General features: G+C 37.9%; 1 protein-coding gene across 3 annotated transcripts in view; it reads right to left on the bottom strand.

Annotated features, from left to right (window-relative positions):
* TMEM132D (transmembrane protein 132D) overlaps positions 1 to 20,167 on the bottom strand; it is a 263,741-nt gene that overhangs the window by 92,789 nt on the left and 150,785 nt on the right. For all 3 annotated transcript variants that reach the window (XM_035340793.1, XM_035340794.1, XM_035340795.1), the window contains one exon: positions 4,091 to 4,274. In XM_035340793.1, coding sequence (XP_035196684.1) covers positions 4,091 to 4,274 — 184 coding nt within the window. The remainder of the gene's footprint in view (positions 1 to 4,090; positions 4,275 to 20,167) is intronic.

Below are 20,167 nucleotides of genomic sequence, written 5' to 3'. Positions count from 1 at the left end.
TTTCTGTATTCTAGGGGAAAGCAAAGTTAACACATTATATTTTCCAGTCAAAGGACTACTCTAACAAGGGATTTATCAACCCTGGAACCAACATCTCCCCCTGTGAGATTTATGATTTATTTTGTCCTGATTCCTTATCAGGTTATTAAATAAAGTGACAACATAGACAGAATAGGTTTACAGCATATATACAGAGAAAACAGGTGATTTACAGATCCAGAGCTGGTTCACTTAAGAACCAGCCCAGGCATTTTATTATTCACATTTTTTATTATTATTATTTAAAGAGCAGATTTCAATTTATCCATTTACCAGCATGTCATATCTACCCTCTGCCTTTCTCAGTAGGGATTATCTTGTATGTACACAGATGGCTACAGAACCTCATGTGTCTCTCACATTCATCTAATCATTAAGGTTCAACAAAAGGTGAACACCACAATTATGAAAGAGCTGACAGAATGTTTAAAAACCAGCAATAATCAATAGCAGCAAATGTACAGTTTGAGTGATTAAATCCATGCCATTCATCACCTAACAAAACAAGAGTGAAATAGAACACGGAAGAAAAAGGAGTCAAATAGGAATTGGAAGCTGATTCTTTGGGGTGTCAACACAATATAAAGTCATATTCTAGAATATTCAGGCATATATTCTCACTGGCTGTCACATTACATTGCCAGTCCTCAACTCAAAAAACAAACAAACAAAAAAAAAAAACAGCAGTTTAGCATGATCAAGAACGTTAATGGATGAATGGACCATATGTCTTTTTAGGAACGTATTTCATAGGTCTTAAGAGGTGCAAGGTTTTGCGTCTCAGTGGATATCCTACTGCAGGTGAATTTTACAAGAATTATGATAATTAATATCAGTTGACAATAAATAATTAAGTATAAGGTATTTCCATTCTTCACTATTCACTTGTGATTTTTTTTCAAAGTGCTAAATTTCCAGTCATTACCATGTAGCAGTCCACTGGCATCCCTTGTCCAGAATTCTATAATTCCCATACCAATCAGCATGTTCTTAAGACTGTTCTTTTCCAGTTCCCTGGCCACACATTACCCGGGGACACAGACCCTGTGGTAAGAGAACTGGCAGGGAAATGGGAGCAGGGTGGGATAGCAGCCATTCAAGGAACGCACGAATGATAGCACAAGTTGTGCTGGTGAAGAAAATCATTCCATACAATTACCTGCCTCTTCCACAGTAATTTAGTGGGTGTTTTAGTTTCTATGAACAAGGCAAGACATCACTCCACGGCTATAAGAGGAACCACAAAGCAATCATGGTAAAAGGCCAATAACATTTTATAACCCTAAATAAACAACTTTGCCTGTATTTCATCAGGCTTAAGGGAAAGGATCATGCATTGCAAATATCCAAACAGGTGCTCACAGGCTCTCACAATGTTCTCAAATTAAACATCTTCTCCCATGCTACTCCCATTCTGCTAACAATGGCTGGCTGGGGTCCCATGCACAGCTTACCAAGATGGGTTCTGTTACACTTCATAATTAGAAAAACTGTTATTAAAGTGTCAGAAATATCAGCATTTATGATACCCACACATCCATAAAATACATGCTACAGCTTTTCTCATCAATATCCTAGAGTGCTCTTCTGCATCTTGTGTTGTTGTTACTGGTGTAGGATCCTACAGGGGTCTCAAAATCTGGAATGCTAATATGACACAGCCAAAAAAATAAACACTGGCGAAAGGTAAGGTTATTGCAGTAAGTGTCCTAATAACTTCAGCACAAGATAGGTATTGCCAGTGTCTTTAAGGTCTTTAAGGTTTCTGTTGCAGCATTTTGTAAAGTTTTGAAACAAGAAAACAGGAAGCTCTAAATTGGCCAATCTCCTGCTTTGCAATTTACAAATCCATAACAGCCGTCAGAAAAGACTACATAAAACAAAGATGGTGCAGAGGTGGTATGTGTTTGTCAATTAAAAACAAACAAAAACCAAAGTGCTGTAATGTAAAAGCAGTAAAACGGTTCTTTTGAAAAATTAATCTGTAATTGAAATATTCAACAGCATTTCTTTTTGGTGTTTCTAAACATGAAATTAAATGTTCTGCTAAGAAGCCCAGCAACATTAACCCAAATTAACCCCAGTCTCCAGAAGCAGAGAAATAATATAGCACTTTGTTTTCATTGTGGTTCTTCCTAAATGGAGAAGTAGGATTTATTTTTTATTATGATTATTATTTAAAATTTTTATATTACATACTGGCTCTGCTAAATTCACAGAGAAATCTGAAGTACCAAACTAATCTAAGTTCCACATCTTGAAAGGTCTGCACCTGAATCATCATTTCCTAAGTAAAAAGGGAGGTACTGCAAATATTTGGAGATTTGTGATACCCCAGAGTTTCTTTCCTGATACTCCAGTTAATGCAAAGAAGGTTGAAACTATTACAAGTCTGTCAGTAATTAGAGAATCTCTGCCATTTATCTTTGCATTCTCTGTAACCCATTATACCAACACCTGTCGCCTTGTAAAATGTCACCTACTGATAACTTTATAGACTTTATATGACCTTTGAATTTTTTGCTTTGGGAAAATAAGCTGTCTTTTTTTCATTTTCTCATGAAAATGAAGAGAATGTGCTTACTTGTTGCAACTGCCAGGAGAATCTTTGTTCTTATGAATATTTTTGGTCACTATATTGCTTTATACTAAAGCAGTCATGGATCATGGACATGTGTGAGAAGAACCAGTGTTTTCTGCAACAAATAGAACCAATGGAAAAAAAAGTAATGTTTTATCTTTTCATTAAGGGATAGAGCTAACCAAATCCCCACAATTCAGATTATGTAAATCATATCACCTCTACAGCCTTAGACCTCAGTACTTCAGAACTTGTGTGACTGCACATCAGGGTCCAATCTGAAGACCTGAAATCCTCTTCTTTTATCAAGAAACCAACAGAGACCACCCACTGCTCAACAGTAGAAACTAGTCAGTGAAAAGAGTTGTACAAAACAAAGGGATCAGGTATACAACTCTGCTTTGTAAGATGGCCACAATTCAAGATGGAAAGACCTGTTTCAAATGTGACATACAGCTGTATAGTAAGGAAAGCATGAGAAATTACAAATGTGAAGAAATATTTTTAGTGAAATAAAGTATCACAACATGTGAGTAGTTCTAAAGTTGGTAAATTATAATAATAGTCATCATTAGCTCCATGGGTCTGGAAGTGCAGAGAACACCCCCAGCCTTCAGTAGTGGCATAATTAACTGGCTATCACTAGGCAACCATCCAGGTTACATTTTTTAAAGGCTTTGAGATTGATTTTTGTTTTTCTTTCACTGCTAAATAATATTGTGTCAGCATTTTCTAACAGATGGTCTAAGAACAAAAATGAGGTAGCCAGACCCCAGACAACTGCACTTCATCCCTGATGAAGGAGAAACGTGGAGAGAAGAGAAAGATCACAAAATGCAGCTTGGACTTGGAATTTAGATATCTGTTATTTTTTAAGGTAAGATCAAGGCTAAAGGATCAGGTATTTTTCAAAGCCTGTAGTTTGCACTCTGAATCAAAGCAGCCCATTTGAATGCATTTATGTAGAATAGACAGTTATTTATGTATTATAATTTGTGTTCCTGTGGCAATTCAAATTACTCAGAATTCATGCCGTGAGCATTACTTCTCCTCTCACTCCCAAATAACTATGCAGTCAGAATTAAAAAGCAGAAATAAATGTTTCAGGAAGTCCCCAAACCCTAGACCAAACGTAAGACTTTCCGTGATTCAAGTAAGACATATTACCTGATACTATAGGATACAATTCCATGAAACAAGAGTGAGGTCTGAATACTGGGAATGCCATGAACTCAGTTCCTGCCTCCAAGAAGTCAGCGCATACATCAGAGAGAGCATGACGCCACCTTCCATCGGTAGCTGTAATTTGCCCTCATGCAGTGAACCACTGTATGAAGCAAAACTTAATGAGTTAAAATCTGTTTCTCAGGGTGCTAAAACAGTTCCCCATCCTTTCAGCAGATCATTTGCATCCATCAGACACTAGTACAGCAGTATTAAGAACCTGCAGAATGTCTGACAGTTTCTTACCATAGCCAAAGGGAGAACTCCTACCAGGTCCTTCTGGCTTACGTAAATCTTGGAGACTCCTAGATCAGATGTTGTATCTCCAGGATATTCTACTTGCCATGTGATGAGCTGGGTCCCAGGCAGGTCAGTTAGATCTCCAATTTCAAAATCAATCTGCATGATTTCAGAGGATGGACCATCCGCACTGGAAGAAATAAAGAAAAAGAAAGGTTCCATTCATATGACTGATAAGCCAGTGATATAATTGCTTTTATATTAATAAAACATTGGATTTAGACTCTTCCAGAGAGTGAATTTGGTGGGATGAGGGATTTAATAATGAATTAATCATTTCAACTTGTCTTGGGATCTCAGGGTATTTTCCATATGACTCAGTAAGACTCAGGGACATGGCACTGCTCCATTTTACAGATGGATAAACAAAAGCAGATCAAGGTAAATCTAAGGTTAAGGCTACAGACAAGCTATCTACACAGCCTAAAAAAACCTGACTCCAAGGCTCCCCTGATAATGAGCAAATTGTATTTTCTCCCCGTTGAAGCAAAAAATTAGCAAATCTAAAGGGAATCACTCCTTGAAATGAGAAAGCACTGCATTAAAAATATTGTCTGCTTTTTTAAAAAGAGGCAAGGAACAGCTCTTGAATGGATCCATGAACCTGGACAGCTAGAAGCAGGGGATCAGAAATCATGGAATTCATTTTTGGATATGTTACTACCTTGAGAATGTCTGAAGCTCAGTTTTGTCCCCTTCTAAATTTAAGAATAATATCTAATTCAGTTTGTTGTGGGAGCAGAGAGTTACAAAACTGGATTTTTTAATATTGGTCAATCCTGCCATGATCCATCCTTGAGTAAAAACGCTAGAAAAGAACAAAAACTTACAATATGTGATTTTCCAGGATGGTCTGGCAATATTGTGGTTACTGACACCTTATCAATGCTACTTTGTCTTTATATGCTGTCCTTCCTATAAGATTACATAGATCTTCTACAAGTGAATACCATAAAGCTGAAATGTAAGGAGAGAAATTTAGAAAGGGACTCAAAGGTGCAGTTCCTCCAATGTTTATTATAAAACCAGCTATTATACAGAAAGCAATGCAGTGAAGTTTCTATTGCGTATGTTGGCAAGGTGAGCTCCACAGTCCAGTGGTATTTATAGAGACGTGAAAATATTCAATATACTGTAAATAGAGGAATGCAGAGTTTCTTAGCAATACAGAAATCCACAGGGCATTGAGAATGACAGTGCTTTTACTTCTGAAGCATTGAAGGCCAAACAAATGGTCAATGTTGGTTTGGAGGGAAAGAACAGAGTTTCTTTCAGTGGGATAACACTCAAGGAGTGAAAGAATGGCACAATACTGAAGTGTCGCAAGCCACTTGAGCTGGAGAGTGTATCTAGAAGAAAGAGAAAACATTTTAGGAACTGATTAAAGATCAAAAAAGAAAAAAAAAAAAGGAAAAAAAAAAAAAGAAAAAGAAAAAGAAAAAAAGAAAATCCAGCAGGTTTTCTTAGCTGATGTGGAAAAAGAGCTTACTTTATAATGCTTACTTTGTAACAAAAGGCATACTTTGCAACGAAGGCTAGTTATGACAACAGCCCATGTTTGGGACTCTTCCCAAAATACTCAGAGATGTTACCATGCTTATCATCCCATGTTTTATCTAAAGCTACTGCTTGAAGAATTTTACCTGATCATCTTTAAGGTTTGTATTTTAATAGATGTATTGAGACCTTGTGATCCTGGATGAATTTAAAGCGAGCCTCTGCATTTCCAAAATGGAACACATTGTATTCAGTTTCTCATTTCTTCATGTCAGGAAAAAAGAAAAAGAAAAAGAAAAAAAGAAAAAGAAAAAGAAAAAGAAAAAGAAAAAGAAAAAAGCACAGTTTCTAAACTAGCAATGAATGCAGTCTTATTTCTTGCTGACCTAGGTAGGATCAGAAAGCTACTGTATGAAGCTGTGACTACTGAAACTTGGTTATGTTAATTGCATGAACAGAAATGGCAATGCATTGCCTATAAATACCTGTCAGCACTCATGTTTTGTATGGTATATTCTGTCAGAGCTACCGTGTTTAAAGAACTAATTGAATCATCATATATTGAGCCTTGGTTTTGAGATTCTGTTCAGGGTATCTGTCCTTATTATTGCATTGGTGTCTGCTGCTACCAGTCATTGGCTCTGCAGAATCAGTGCTATCACCAGCAATGTGTGCTGTCACAGCAATGAGCCACTGCTGCACAGAAGGGAACCACAGGGCAGAGGATGACAGAAAAACTTAAAACTGCCAAAAGGATCATCAAAAAAGGTAACCAACCTAGTCTTTTCCCAGGTATGTTAGGGATTAGGGGAAAGGGAGAAAAAAAAATTATTAGAACAGAGGAAAACAAAGAAGTGAAAGGGAGTAGAAAAGATGGGGAGAGGGAAGTGGAGCATGATCCTTATATTCTTGAACTACTTTTCCCATGCTGCACAACTACAGTGACCCCAAAATAGTGGAAGTGTTTTCTTTTAATTTCTCCCTAAAAGCAGATATATTAATGACATATTTCTTGTAACAAAACAAAAAAATTTACTATTATAAATGTGATTTTGATAGAAATTATTTGAATTAGTTCATCTTAGTAATACTACACACCTAACTGACAAGATCACAAAACATCTCAAAAATCAGTAAGAATCTCATTGCTGCTAACTAAAGGTATATAAAAATTATGAAAGTATTCCATGACTTATGAGCAGACCCAGGCTGTCAACACCAGGTCAGGAACTTTTGTTTAATTACATTATTAGAACTGTACCCGTCACAGCTATGGTGATCCTTCCATGTACCCTTGTGGGTCTGGATTCCCAACCTACAGCCATAAATGCCTTCCTGAGCAACACATAGCAACTGAAATCTTTCAGTTGAGAAGTAACACAGAAAGTTTTTCATCATCAGTTAAAAAATGCAAATGGGGAAATTTGGACAAATACAATTAATTATCAGAGTTCAGTCACATCAAAAATATTTGTGTTCTTTCTTTTACACCAAAGGTGCTTGGTATCATAGGATTAGACCTTGCTTGTTAGCAAGCATTTTCATCTTCTCTGCATTACATATTTGCTAGCACAAACCTTAATGAGCATGTTCTAGCGCAAACATTTCCAACAGCAAAAATTTCTATTGGGTAGTTAACCACTGCTACTTGAAACATTGTGCTGCCCAAGCGTCCTCTTCATGGTGACTACAACGTGATAACATGCTGGCTCCTTGTCACTAACACTAACACTTTTATTGCTATCAAGAGTACAGCAACACCGATAGTTACCATATAGGAGGTTATATGATTAGAAAGTTTTGCATGGAAAAACTCAAGGGCTCACAACAGCGATCCAAGTTGAGCTGAGTAGTGGTCAATGTGAAACAGTTCTCGGTGCTAATTAAAAGTCAAATTCTTCACATTGGAGTTTTCTATTTCTGAAATTTACTGCTTAGAATTGAGAGTTAAACTGTAATAGAGTTCATTGTGGTGCAAATAGACTTTGTGCTCAGAGTCGTGCTGAGCTGTGTGTTGTGTAGACCCTTTTAAAAGCCCAATCCAGACAAGGAAGACAAACTGGGGAAAAAAAAATGTAAACTTGATTGGAAGGGAATAGGCATGTCTTTCCTCCTGTCAGCCAGGACAGCACAAGCACATTTGTACTGTATTTCTTAAACAGCCTTTTAGTTCCTGTCCAGCAAAAGATCAAGCAGTTCTGACAGATTAGGAACGTGATTAGGAACGTCCACTTCTAGGGGAGTATTTTCTCCTCCACAGAGCCGTTCTGCACCTGTTTCTTCTCACATCCCTGACTAAGGCCAATATTTATTTATTTTTTTTTCTCCCTTCTGCCCTTTCAGCATGGGAGTCATTTTAAATCAGACAGGTTTGTATCAAGGCCCAAGGCCAATTGCTAACACCTAAGCCTTCATGTCAAGTTTCTTTAAAGGGAGAACCTGCCACTCTTATGCATCTTTAGGGCTGGTGTGCCCTGCAAGACAAGTTTAAAGCAGAGACCCCGTAAATCCAAGAATAGCTACTGAATGTTGCTAGTGGCTGTCAGCTGAAGTATCCCATTCCTGATTTCACTAGCTGTGGTATCAGCTTTGATCTTTATATAATTCTCGCAAAACAGGATTTGTTCTGAACCTAGTAAAATGACCGGGCATTTAACATTTCTCATAATACTACATATAAAGTTTTATCACCATCTTTAGAACACTGTAACAGACACAGGAAGCCTAAAGCCATGAATATGCTAAATAAGATATATCATAGGAATGTTAATGAAAGAGCCTTGGGGAGAACAAAGAAAGAAAAGGTAATTTTTATTCTTTTCTAGCTCTGCATACATACCCATGTCTTCAGCACCTTTCTTGCTGAATACTGGAAGAATTTGTGACCTGAAACGCTACACAGGCTGGACTGAGGTGGAACAACAGCACTCAGAAAAGGAAGAAATATTTCCACAGATAACTGGAAAAACTTTCTAGCATGAAAGAGGCAGTCAGCCACACAGCTTACCCCATGAGATCTCAGGGAGTTTGTGAAAACCATTATCCCCATTTTACAGGAGAGAAAATTAAACTGAAAGTGACTTCCCCATAAAAAGAGGAATAAGATGATTTATCCACCACAAAGTGGTGGCTGTCCTCAACAATTTCAGAAATGAAGCCATTTCAAAAAAAAGTACAAACTTTTGGGTAAAAGTAAGATGATATGTTATGTTGTCATACCAGATAATACACCATGCTAGCTATTTCCAGCTCTATCAGTTGGGTTGCAGAAAGGTTTTATGGTTTGCTGTCATCTGCCTTGCCACTGCATGGAGTCAGCAGTGGCAATATGTGTTAAATACAACTTGATTCTCATGTGGTAGGAAATAATGTAAAAGATATGAAATGTAGAATAAAGCATAACAAAGTAACAAAACTATTTTTTTTCAAATCAATTCATTTCATATATATATATAAAGCTTTTTCTATGGTACACTCTTCAGAATTTAAACAATTTCACTAAGAGCAGTTTCACAAATCTTTTCTGCCCATCCCTTTCATAACAACAAACCATTTCTCCTGTCTAATCATCAAAGGTTACTTGTTTCCTAATCAAATATAGGGAGGTCAAATGGAATTCAGAGGACCGCTATAGAAGAAACCTTTCCTTCTGTTGTGGTTTAACCCGGTCGGCAGCTAAACACCACACAGCCGTTCGCTCACCCTCCCCCCTCCCTCTCCGGGATGGGGGAGAGAAACGGGAAAGTAAAGCCTGTGAGTTGAGATAAAGACAGTTTATTAAGATAGATAATAATAATAATAATAATAATATGTACAAACAAGTGATGCACCCGCTGACCGATGCCCAGCCCAACCCCAAGCAGCCAGCCCCCCACCCCGGCTAGCCACCCCTATGCATTGTTCAGCATGACGTCAGATGGTATGGAATACCCCTTTGGCCAGTTTGGGTCAGCTGTCCTGGGTCTGTCCCCTCCCAGCTCTTGCTGCACCCCCAGCCTGCCCGCTGGCAGGACAGAGCGAGAAGCTGACAAGTCCTTGGCTTGGTGTAAGCACTGCTCTGTAACAATTAAAACATCAGCATGTTATCAGCACTCTTCTCATCCTAATCCAAAACACAGCACCCTACCAGCTACTAGGAGGAAAAATAACTCTGTCCTAACTGAAACCAGGACACCTTCAGTGCATTTGCCTCTGTGTTCTGCTTAACAATCTCTCCCCAGCCCCACAACTCACAAAAATTGCATTTATGCTCCTGTATGGCAGCACATTCCTTGCAGTGCCAGAAGCCTGTGAACTTCATATGTTTTGCAGTTCTACAAGAACATGCAGCCAAGTAACATACTGTCTTCCCCCTAAATAATTTTGGGTGGGGAAAAAAGGAAGAATAAACTATAAGAATTAAAAAAAAAAAAAAAAAAAGAGAGAGAGAGAGAGAGGGAAAAAAAGAGGGGAAAGAAGAGAGAAGAAGAAAAATGACCTGTTGCAGATGGATGTGTGAGAAAGAAAGGTAGAAAATGAACTCCCCTGAAATGTAGATAAAAGGAGAAAGATGGAAAAATAAGCAAGGAGGCTTGCAGTGTATAAGTGCTGTGTAAGAATGAAGACCTAGAAAATCCAGATGGATTTGAAAGATGGTGCTGGCACAGACATAAAAGAAAACTTAAGTTCAATTTTCAATTTTTCATCTTAATTGAGTCAATCTTTTCACCAATATTTAAACTAGTCAGGAAAGGATCCTGATAATCTTTCAGTTTATTTTCACCAGGAAAAGATTACCTGTTTAGTTTTTGCCAAATTCTTCACAAATACCCACAGCTCTGGTTTCAGGAGAGGGCATGGTTATTGAAGAAACCTTTACATAAGAACTCAAACTGTTGTGGCAGGGGGACACATTTGCATTCCTCTCCTCATTTGCTACAGAGATAGAGATCACATTGCTTCTGCATAAACAGGTACTTGCAATGCAATAAACTACTTCTGCATGGCATGTTTGATAGCATCCTAGAAATTACATGTATAGGATGTGTGAGTCAAATACGTGGGATCACTGGCAAGGAGACCATAACACTAACACTGACAAAAGCACACAATAAAAAGGGAGAACCACACGTAAGTGTAAGTTCATTTATTTGGGCTTTTCTTTAAATGCTCATCGCCACCGAAGACACTGCTTTGGAAACGCAGCTGCTTTTGGAATTTCTTCCAGTTCACCCAATGATGAATGATGGTTTTAAACTTCACAGCCACATTTAATCTTTTTGTGTGTGTGTTTGTCTGTTTTGTTTTCAACTTCAGCCATCAAAATGTGCTATCTTTAGTTTTTCTTTGCAAGTCTGCCCTAAAACAATGCACATGAATGTGTCTGCTTCAGGCAAGATTTGAACTCTTCAATACAATATAGACGGACAAAGCTGAGAAAAGCATTCTGCTGCTGATGTACAATCTTTGGAAACTTTATTTTTCTTTTGGGTTGCAGAAAGGTTTTATGGTTTGCTGCCATCTGTCTTGCCAGATGAAAACACTCTTTTTTTTTTCTTTTTTCTTCCCCCCCCCCCCCCACCCCCTTTTTTTTTCTTTACCAGTTTCATATGTACAAAAAATATAAGCTAAGAGCCCACAAAATAATCTTACAGGCAAAAAGACATTTTTTATTGTAATGAATCTGATTGCCTTTTCCTTCTTGTTTCTGAGCAAGAGTGCAACCAATGAATATTTTTTGGCTTTTCTGGACAAGCATCTATGTGTGATAAAATTGCAGAATTTCAGTTAACTGTTTCATTCACATAACTAAGATGCAAGGTAAAAATCATATATTGCAGATTTGATGTTAAATATCACATGTTAGCAACATGATGCTGCTTTTCACTAGCTGAGGAGCTGGCTTAGCTGATAAGCACATATCTAAAGAGTGATCCCCCAAATCCATTCAGAAGATACGAACCTGGCTGGCAAACTGTGCAAGATTTCCACCCCTCCTTTGCTGTTGATGACAAAATGCTTGAGTTTACAAAACAAACAAACAGAATAAATAAAAACCAAACCAAACAATATGGTGCAACACCTGCACCATATGTTACCGGTAAACTAGTACACATACTGAAAACATCAGTCCCTGATACCTGTCTAAACAAACTGCAGGAAGGATGAAAAAATCTTATTTTAGACAGGAAAGTACAGCAAGGTGCTCTGACCTTCACAAGGTGAGAGGGAGTACTAAAAATCCAATATTTGTAGAATCAAGCCCATTGTATTACAGAGAAGATCATTATTCACCATTGATATATCAAGATAAGGTGATACATACAGCAGTACATTAAAGTTTAATTTTATTCATTGTCATCTTACTATTAAAAATTCAGTGATGGGTAAGATGAAAAGTCATTTTTCTTCAGGAACAGGTGTATGAAGTGAACCAACTAACAAGAAAAATTACCAAAAAATGACTCTGCTGATCATGTAATAACGTTCTTTAAAAAAATTGATTCATCTCTGGAACATGCCATCAGCAGTGCCGGTCGAGAAATATTTGCTTAATTATTTGACTTTTTTTTTTTTTTTTCTATTTTCAAATAAATTATTCACTATACAATTTTCCAGCTGTTGATAGCATTTTTCAAAGATAACTCAAATCATTCAAAAGTGGGTAAAACTTAGCAAATGTTTTAATATATAAATTTAAAATGTAGTTTCCCACCAACACAGCATTTCAGTTCAAACCATCTCTTGACATAATAGATCCAGAGATCACCTACCATATTATGCTAAGGGAATCATAAATCAACATTGACTTTATTACATCCAGTCTAATAATCATTCAGTAAATTATTTAACACAGTAGTCACTAAACATCAAGTACTTTTGAAGTAGCCCAATCATGAGACAATGGCAGAAAAAACACAGTTACTATGCAGGTGGGATTGAACTGCAGCACTAAGAAAACAGTTTTACTGACAGTAAGTCTAATAAAACACTGCAAATGTATTGTCAATCTAGGTTTCTCTACCTGATGTTTTTTATTGTCCTCAGCATAAAAATAACGATAAATGTAGCACAACTCACATTTAAGTGTGATAAAACAGCATGCTGGAGTGAACCAGACATACAGCCAAAAGTGACTGTGATTAATTGGGCAAGTTTCTATAGGGTCCATCTAAGGATCAGACTACACTCTACAAGACAGCTGCAGAAAGTGATGATTATTTTCTGAACTGACAAAAACAACAAATAGGCAAAAGATAAAGGCAATTTTAGGGGTAGGAAATCCAGGTACAAAGGCCTGGTTTCATTTCAATGAAATAACACCTCAGTGCACATGGGAGCGATGTGTTAATTCCAGATCCTTGGTTTGCCTAGGACTTGAAGAGCTACAGGAACCCGACTCCTACTTCATGACCCCCAGTCCTACACACTTAGGTCAATACTAGTCTTCCTAACAACAACAACAACAAAAAGCCTTACATATTTCATTCACATTGCAATTTCCCAGGCATTTAACAATGTCACTATCACTTCGATATCACTACCTCCTGAAAATGAAAGAAAGCTTTACTGAAAGGGAGTTGCTGCATCAACATGATAGTGATCACCCAGCAGGGAATGAGACTGTATTTTCATAGTCAGAAATTACAGGGTGAGTGCTGCAAATATTTGCTATCAAGAGTAAACTCAGCATACTAAACCACAGCATAAAGCACTGTGCTCAGTACACCACCCTGCAGCAAAATTCCTTCCTCATCCAACAGATATTTACTTGCCTAAAAGTCCTTATAGCATAGAATATAACACTTCAGGGACCTACAAAGATAGTTGATTCCTACTGCCTGACCACTTCAGTGATAACCAAAAGTTAAAGTGTGTTGATGAAGTCATTGTCCAAATGTCTCTTGAGCACTCACAGGTATGGGGCATCATTCATCTCTCCAGAAAGCCTGTTCCAGTGTTCGAACACCCTCATGGTAAATAATTATTTTCCTAATATCCAGTCTCGACCTCCCCTGGTGAGCTTTGTGGCATTCCTGCACATCCTATCACTGATTACCAGCTTGGAAATTAGGATAAATTTATTCTCAGAAAGAGCAGTCAGGCATTGCAACGGGTTACCCAGGGATTTGGTGGTGTCACCGTCCCTGGCGGTGTTTAAGGAAAGGTTGGACATGGTGCTTAGGGACGTGGTTTGGTGGGTAATATTGGTGGTAGGGGGATGGTTAAAACAGATGATTTTGGAGGGCTTTTCCAACTTTAATGACTCTATGACTCTTTTTAGCACATAGGCCATTGATGTTTCCAAGATGAGATCTATAATACGTCCTTTTTATGCCTTGCTTATTAGTGTCCATACTTGTTCAACAAAAGCAATTATATATGAAAGCAGTACTACATTTCACAAGACTCAAGGCCTCAATATATTTTAAGATTATATCTTTTTTTTGGATATGCCAGAGTATATTCAATATATGAGACTAGGATTCTCGCTATAAGATCTTCCTCTGCTGTGAACAGTTCAGCAAGTATTTCTGCTGAATTCAAACATCTTGCAAAAGTACAAAGTTCTTTTCAACTAAAAAAAAAAAAAATGGTTTTCTTTACCCAAATGTTCAAGTCTAGAATTAAACGAGAAAGAAATGCTTTCCAGCTTCCTTAATATTAAAAAAGAGCTTCAGAAATCTTATTTTTGAGCAATAACATGAAAACATAAACTGAAGAGAGAATTTCTAAAATTGCTCCCCCTTTTTGAAAAAGCTCTGAGCTGACATACATTATAAATTGTATTTCAAATAAAGAAATATAGAATAAACTTGCTTGGAAGAGACCTCTGAAAACCATCTAGTCTAACGCCTCCATCAGAGCGGGGCCAATTTCAAATTTGGATTAAGTTAGAATGGTTTAAATCTTCACATGTGACTTTCCAAAGAGCATACTATTCAGAATCCTTTCTGTGATCCTATGGAAATACCAAGATAGCCTGAGCACTTACAGCTGCAGTCACATTAACACCCATGTACCACTAGAAGGTACCCTGAGATCTTATGCCTGCCTGTGTCCTTATAGACATGGAGTATAATAAGACGGGAGTCTTATCCTCTTCCATCAGCTCTTAAAGATTTGAAACTTGGCTATTACCAAGTAACTAGAAGTCAACTTGTTGCTTGTTAGGCTTCTGTTCTCTTCCACCAGAAGTAATTTCACAAACTATTTTGTTCATCATTAAATGAAAGACACTATTAATATGCAATTATAAGAAAAACCACTTTCATTAACAAATTCCTATATGGAAAATAATGGATCTGAATGTATGCTAAGAAAGGTGATATCAAGAGACTACATTTACTAAAACCTTAAAATTAAATAACACTGTGCTCTGCTAGGCTATTTCCAAGGCTGTCTGCCCTATTGCAAAACAACATCTAATCACCAGCACTAAATGGGAATCTGCCACATCTGCTTTTCATCCATTCACTTTCACAGTCCCATTTGCTAGCTGCACAGCATTCACAAACTTCAGCAGAAGCAAACTGTTTAAAATGCAGCACCTATTTCATCAATGCCACTAGCACGTGTTGCACTTCAAGGGAAAATGAGACCCTCGTGAAAAGAGCCATACAGTAGAGGAAATGGACTGAATACCCGATTGATCTTAAGTATTAAAAGTCTAGTAAAATATATACCTATTTTGGGAATGATATGAACATACAGAAAGCCAGGTTCCCACCTGTTATAAAACTTTTGAGGTTTCAATGACAAAACTTGTTCTTTACCGATTTTTATCAGCTGATAATGACTGTAAGTGCATATGTGCACATTCATCTCTGTTTCATATATTATATATGTTAAAGTAGGCAGTATGAAAGAGATATCTCTACACACACTACTGCACTATGTACATTTGTTTTCCTTTATCAGTATGTTTCAACCTTCACCTGATAGGCCAAGACGTACACTCACAAAATTACTTTGTAATGATCAAGACACAAAATCACTTCCCTGCTCCAGCTATGGTATAGTTTTAGTATTTGAGCAGATGTTTACCCTCTGTATACCTTGAGATAATCTGATAGTCATGATGAAATCATACAGACAGGATGATGACAGGGGTCTGCACTTGAGTTCTAGGCCCTGTCAAAACAAATCATAGCTTTTGATATACTTGTGACATTAAAAATTGTGCTAGTTCAGAAGGTCACAGAACTCACTCTCATTAGCATGAACTATGCCATTAAATCAAGCAACATCATCATTTTGGGTCTCATTGCATCCACTGCTGACATGCCTGATTTTTCACCCCTTCTTAGCCTGAGGTTGAGCTGCACCTGAGCTCAGAGGGATTGGTGAGGTATAAGGGGAGATTGGCCTGGCAATCCTCGGATGGTCTCTGAGGAATTGCAATGAAGAAAATAGTAAGGTCAAGTTATGAAGAAAATAGTAAGGGCAAGAGAATTATCCAATTAAGAAGGCACCTTGAAATCAGCAAACTACTCCCAGGATAGTTTGTGAATGTGTATCCAGATACATTTTCTGTCTGACCATAACCAATTGATTATCAAGCAGTCCTAATCTTTTATATGCAAGTGGTCCAGGAGCTGCTAAAGCAAACGCAGAGACCAGCATATGAATATGAAAGCTATAATCATTCATTCTAGTTTAAAACTTTCAGCACAGGAAAGAAGACAGAGCTGAATTTATGTGCTGGTCTGGGCAGGAAGACATCTTGGTCCATATGGATAGTTCCTTGCTGCTGCAACCACCACATCATATAATCTCTTGATAAACTTATCAAGCTCAATTTTAAAAGTACTTAGGGCTTTTTAATCCCTCTATTCCCCTGAAAGCCTCTTCCAGAACCTGATTATCCTGATGGTTAAAGCAGCCAGAGGAGCCACTCTGGCTGAATCTGAAGCCTTCTAGGAGCTATTCCTCAGAGCAACTGGATCAGAGCACCCTCCAGACACTCAAATGGATAGTGTGGCCAAATGTAGCTCCACTTCCTACAACGAACACTCATAGCAAAACAATAAATAGATCTGCAGACCTTCTGGAAACATGTAATGGCTGATAATAGCTCTCTCATTCAAAATTATTCCTTCCACATTTTTGTGTCCTCAAATGACCTCCAGCCCAACAACTCCTTCCCTTCCCCAATGCATCAGTAAACAAATGAACTACATTTCTGCAGAAAATTTTAAGAGGACTTTAAATACTCACTGACATAACTAGTCAGGTTGAGAAACAATAGTCCTCACTACCTCATCTCAATACACTGTCAGAATGCCACTACAGCTGTTTGCCATTTCCAAAGTAAAGTGCTCTTTCTGTACAAGCAATAATATGACCAAACTAATAAGTAGAAAATTGGAGGAGAGAGAAAAACAGATATGGCATGAATTGGTGAAATACTTAATGAAATATAACCTAACAAGAGAGAGAATCTCATGCCAAGGTGGACATACCATACCACATAAACTTCATTACTATGTTGCAATCTTCCATTTAATGTCATCTGGGCTTTAAAGCCACTTTTATCAATATGTTTGAAGATACAAACCTTGGACCATACAAGAGTGTATGGAAAACAACCACCAACTCTGGGAACTGGGCAGCAGCAAAAATTGCATTGCTTCCACTTGTAAGGATCTCAGGGCCGTACTTAAAAAGTCTTTATAATTGACAGTGGAAAGCTGTACATATAGCTATTTGTTGTGGTTTAACCCGGCCGGCAGCTAAACACCACACAGCCGTTCGCTCACCCTCCCCCCTCCCTCTCTGGGATGGGGGAAAGAAAGGGGAAAGTGAAGCCTGTGAGTTGAGATAAAGACAGTTTATTAAGATAGGAAATAATAATAATAATAATAAAAATAGTGTGTACAAAATAAGTGATGCACAATGCAATTGCTCACCACCCGCTGACCGATGCCCAGCCCAACCCGAGCAGCCAGCCCCTCACTCCATCTAGCCACCCCTATATATTGTTCAGCATGACCCCAGATGGTATGGAATACCCCTTTGGCCAGTTTGGGTCAGCTGTCCTGGGTCTGTCCCCTCCCAGCTCTTGCTGCACCCCCAGCCTGCCCACTGGCAGGACAGAGTGAGGAGCTGAAAAGTCCTTGGCTTAGTGTAAGCTCTGCTCTGTAACAATTAAAACATCAGCATGTTATCAGCACTCTTCTCATCGTAATACAAAACATAGCATCCTACCAGCTACTAGGAGGAAAAATAACTGTCCTAACTGAAACCAGGACACTATTTAAAAAGAAGTATAAATTTTATAGAACTGGAGGCAAGGGAAAGGAGACCCTAATTATTACTATTATAAATTCAGTAATGTTAGCAATCATATTTTCAACCAGATCATACATCATTCATGTAAAGGTGAAAAGCACTAAGTTAAGATCAATGTTCACTCAGAGGTGTTGCAAAATTTGCCACCTTTATTAAAATTTGTGAATCATATTTCCTTTTAATGAATAGCACAGCTTGACATGAAGACGACGAGACCAGAGGTGAAAAAGCCATGTATTGCAAGAAGGATTTCTTTTCATGGCAGCCACCTAAATATTAGCTTCCTCAAATTATTGACTCTTTGTTTTATACTCTTACTGCTCTTGCATTATAGTTTCATAGTCCGATTTTGAGACTTTAATGTGTTAAATGAATCTATAATCTCTGTCTTTGCAAGGTTAACATCAAACTATTTCAAATATACACAATACTCTTCTTTTACTGTAATGGAAAAACTGCAAGGGTGTACTAGTTGGAACACATGACAACCTGTAAAATAAAAACTTAAAATATCTCCTGCAAGAAAGCAAGATGGAAAATTCAGGTAGACAACATACTTCAGACCACCAACAATACGATTCTTGGAAAATATGTGGAGAAATCCAATGGGCAGCTGCTAAGAATAATAAAAGCATCCAAGTGACATAAGGAATTAGAACATAGCATTACCAAAATTATCACTACAGTCTGTGAATATAACCTAGATTTTTAGGCATGGTTTTCCTTTTTTCCTTTACTCAAGCTGCTTGACTTTGGTTCTGCTTTCATTGCACAGCAGGATGGGGTACAAATAAGAGCCACAATGATTGAACAAAATGGAAACATTTGTCTAAAAACAGTAGAAGAAATAATCTGCCAGATTTTCAGAGGGCCTTAATGTGCAATACTTGCAGTGATATCAAGAAGAGCAGAAGGTAGGTTGGTGATTTCCTGAAAAAAAAATCAGTAGGTGAGGTTTAAAAGGCAGAAGGAACAGAAAGTGCTAACTTTCCACAAGTAATTCAAGGATTTAAGTGTCAAGGAGAGAAAATTGCTAGAGCAGGCAGGCAGGAGAGTATAATTAGAAACAACAGGAAATATAGAGCAAACTCAGAGGAAAAGAACAGTGGAATAGTCTCAAAAGGAACTGGCAGATACCATAACTGGAACCATTTAGAATTACATAGGGTAAAATGATTTGAGAAATATTTTTTTGCAGTAGAAGATATGGCTGTGACAATCCTTTTTTGATTTAAGTCTGGTTCCTTAAGAAATGAAGCATTATGCAATCAGTGTGTCTGTCATTCCCTCCAGTAACATTTGACCACTTTGAGCAAAACTAGACAGAAGAGTAGAGGTTACAGATTATTAAGGTTCTTGGAGCAGGCAACCAGGAGAGGAGAAAAGACAAAGTGATTAACCCCTCTGACAGAAGCGATACCCTACACTCCCTGAGAATTCCTATATCTGCTCATTCCTAGGAAGCAACACAGGAAACCAGGCTTCAATCTTTCGGCTGTTCTTCATAACAGACCAGAAGGAAGAGTTCAGGGCTAAATTAGGATCTGCAAAAAGCAAATCTAGATCACTGATATACTACAAACCCAGATGTTCACCCTTTTATTTTAACAGATTAGGCTTGTTTGCAGTACATCTGTCAGGGTGGAATACCTCGAAGAACGGGCAGTCTCCCTGTTCCATGCACTCCTGGTCCCCATGAGCTACAAATCTCATAGTAGTGCATAAAAGAAGAGTTAGAGGTTCAGAACAGAGTTCTTTTCTAGCCACGTTTTTCCACTCCATCATATTAAAATATGCAATATGTAACTGGAAAACTGGCCACATCGTGAGGCTTTAACATAAAGATGTTAAGTCCTCCATTAGTTTTTGAAGCTCTTCACATCTGGGGACTGTTTATTTAGGTGGTAATTCCAGTCTTCAGCAATGCAGTGGAGTTCCACAAGGTTCAGCAGGGAAAGGGAAACGTGATGAAAAATAAAAGCAGTAGCTGATGAGGCAGTTTTCTAAATGACTGGAGATCTAAGTTGCCTATTTAGAGAAGCTAAGATCAGTGGCACATCATTTTATAACTAGATTAGGTTAGTAGCCTTACAGTATCAGCTCCCTCTGAAACTACAACAGAGAGAATTTTTAGCTGTGCTCTGCATTCCTAGACAATACAAAGCCCCCAGTGCTGTGAATGCTGCTGGTTCTATGAAGATATATATCATTTTGATCTGGTTGAAGCAACCCCAGTGAGGAGTCTGTGCCAAT

Source organism: Oxyura jamaicensis, chromosome 15 (genome assembly GCF_011077185.1).
Source record: "Oxyura jamaicensis isolate SHBP4307 breed ruddy duck chromosome 15, BPBGC_Ojam_1.0, whole genome shotgun sequence".
NCBI classification, from domain to species: domain Eukaryota; kingdom Metazoa; phylum Chordata; class Aves; order Anseriformes; family Anatidae; genus Oxyura; species Oxyura jamaicensis.
This window is presented reverse-complemented; position numbering and strand designations above follow the sequence as displayed.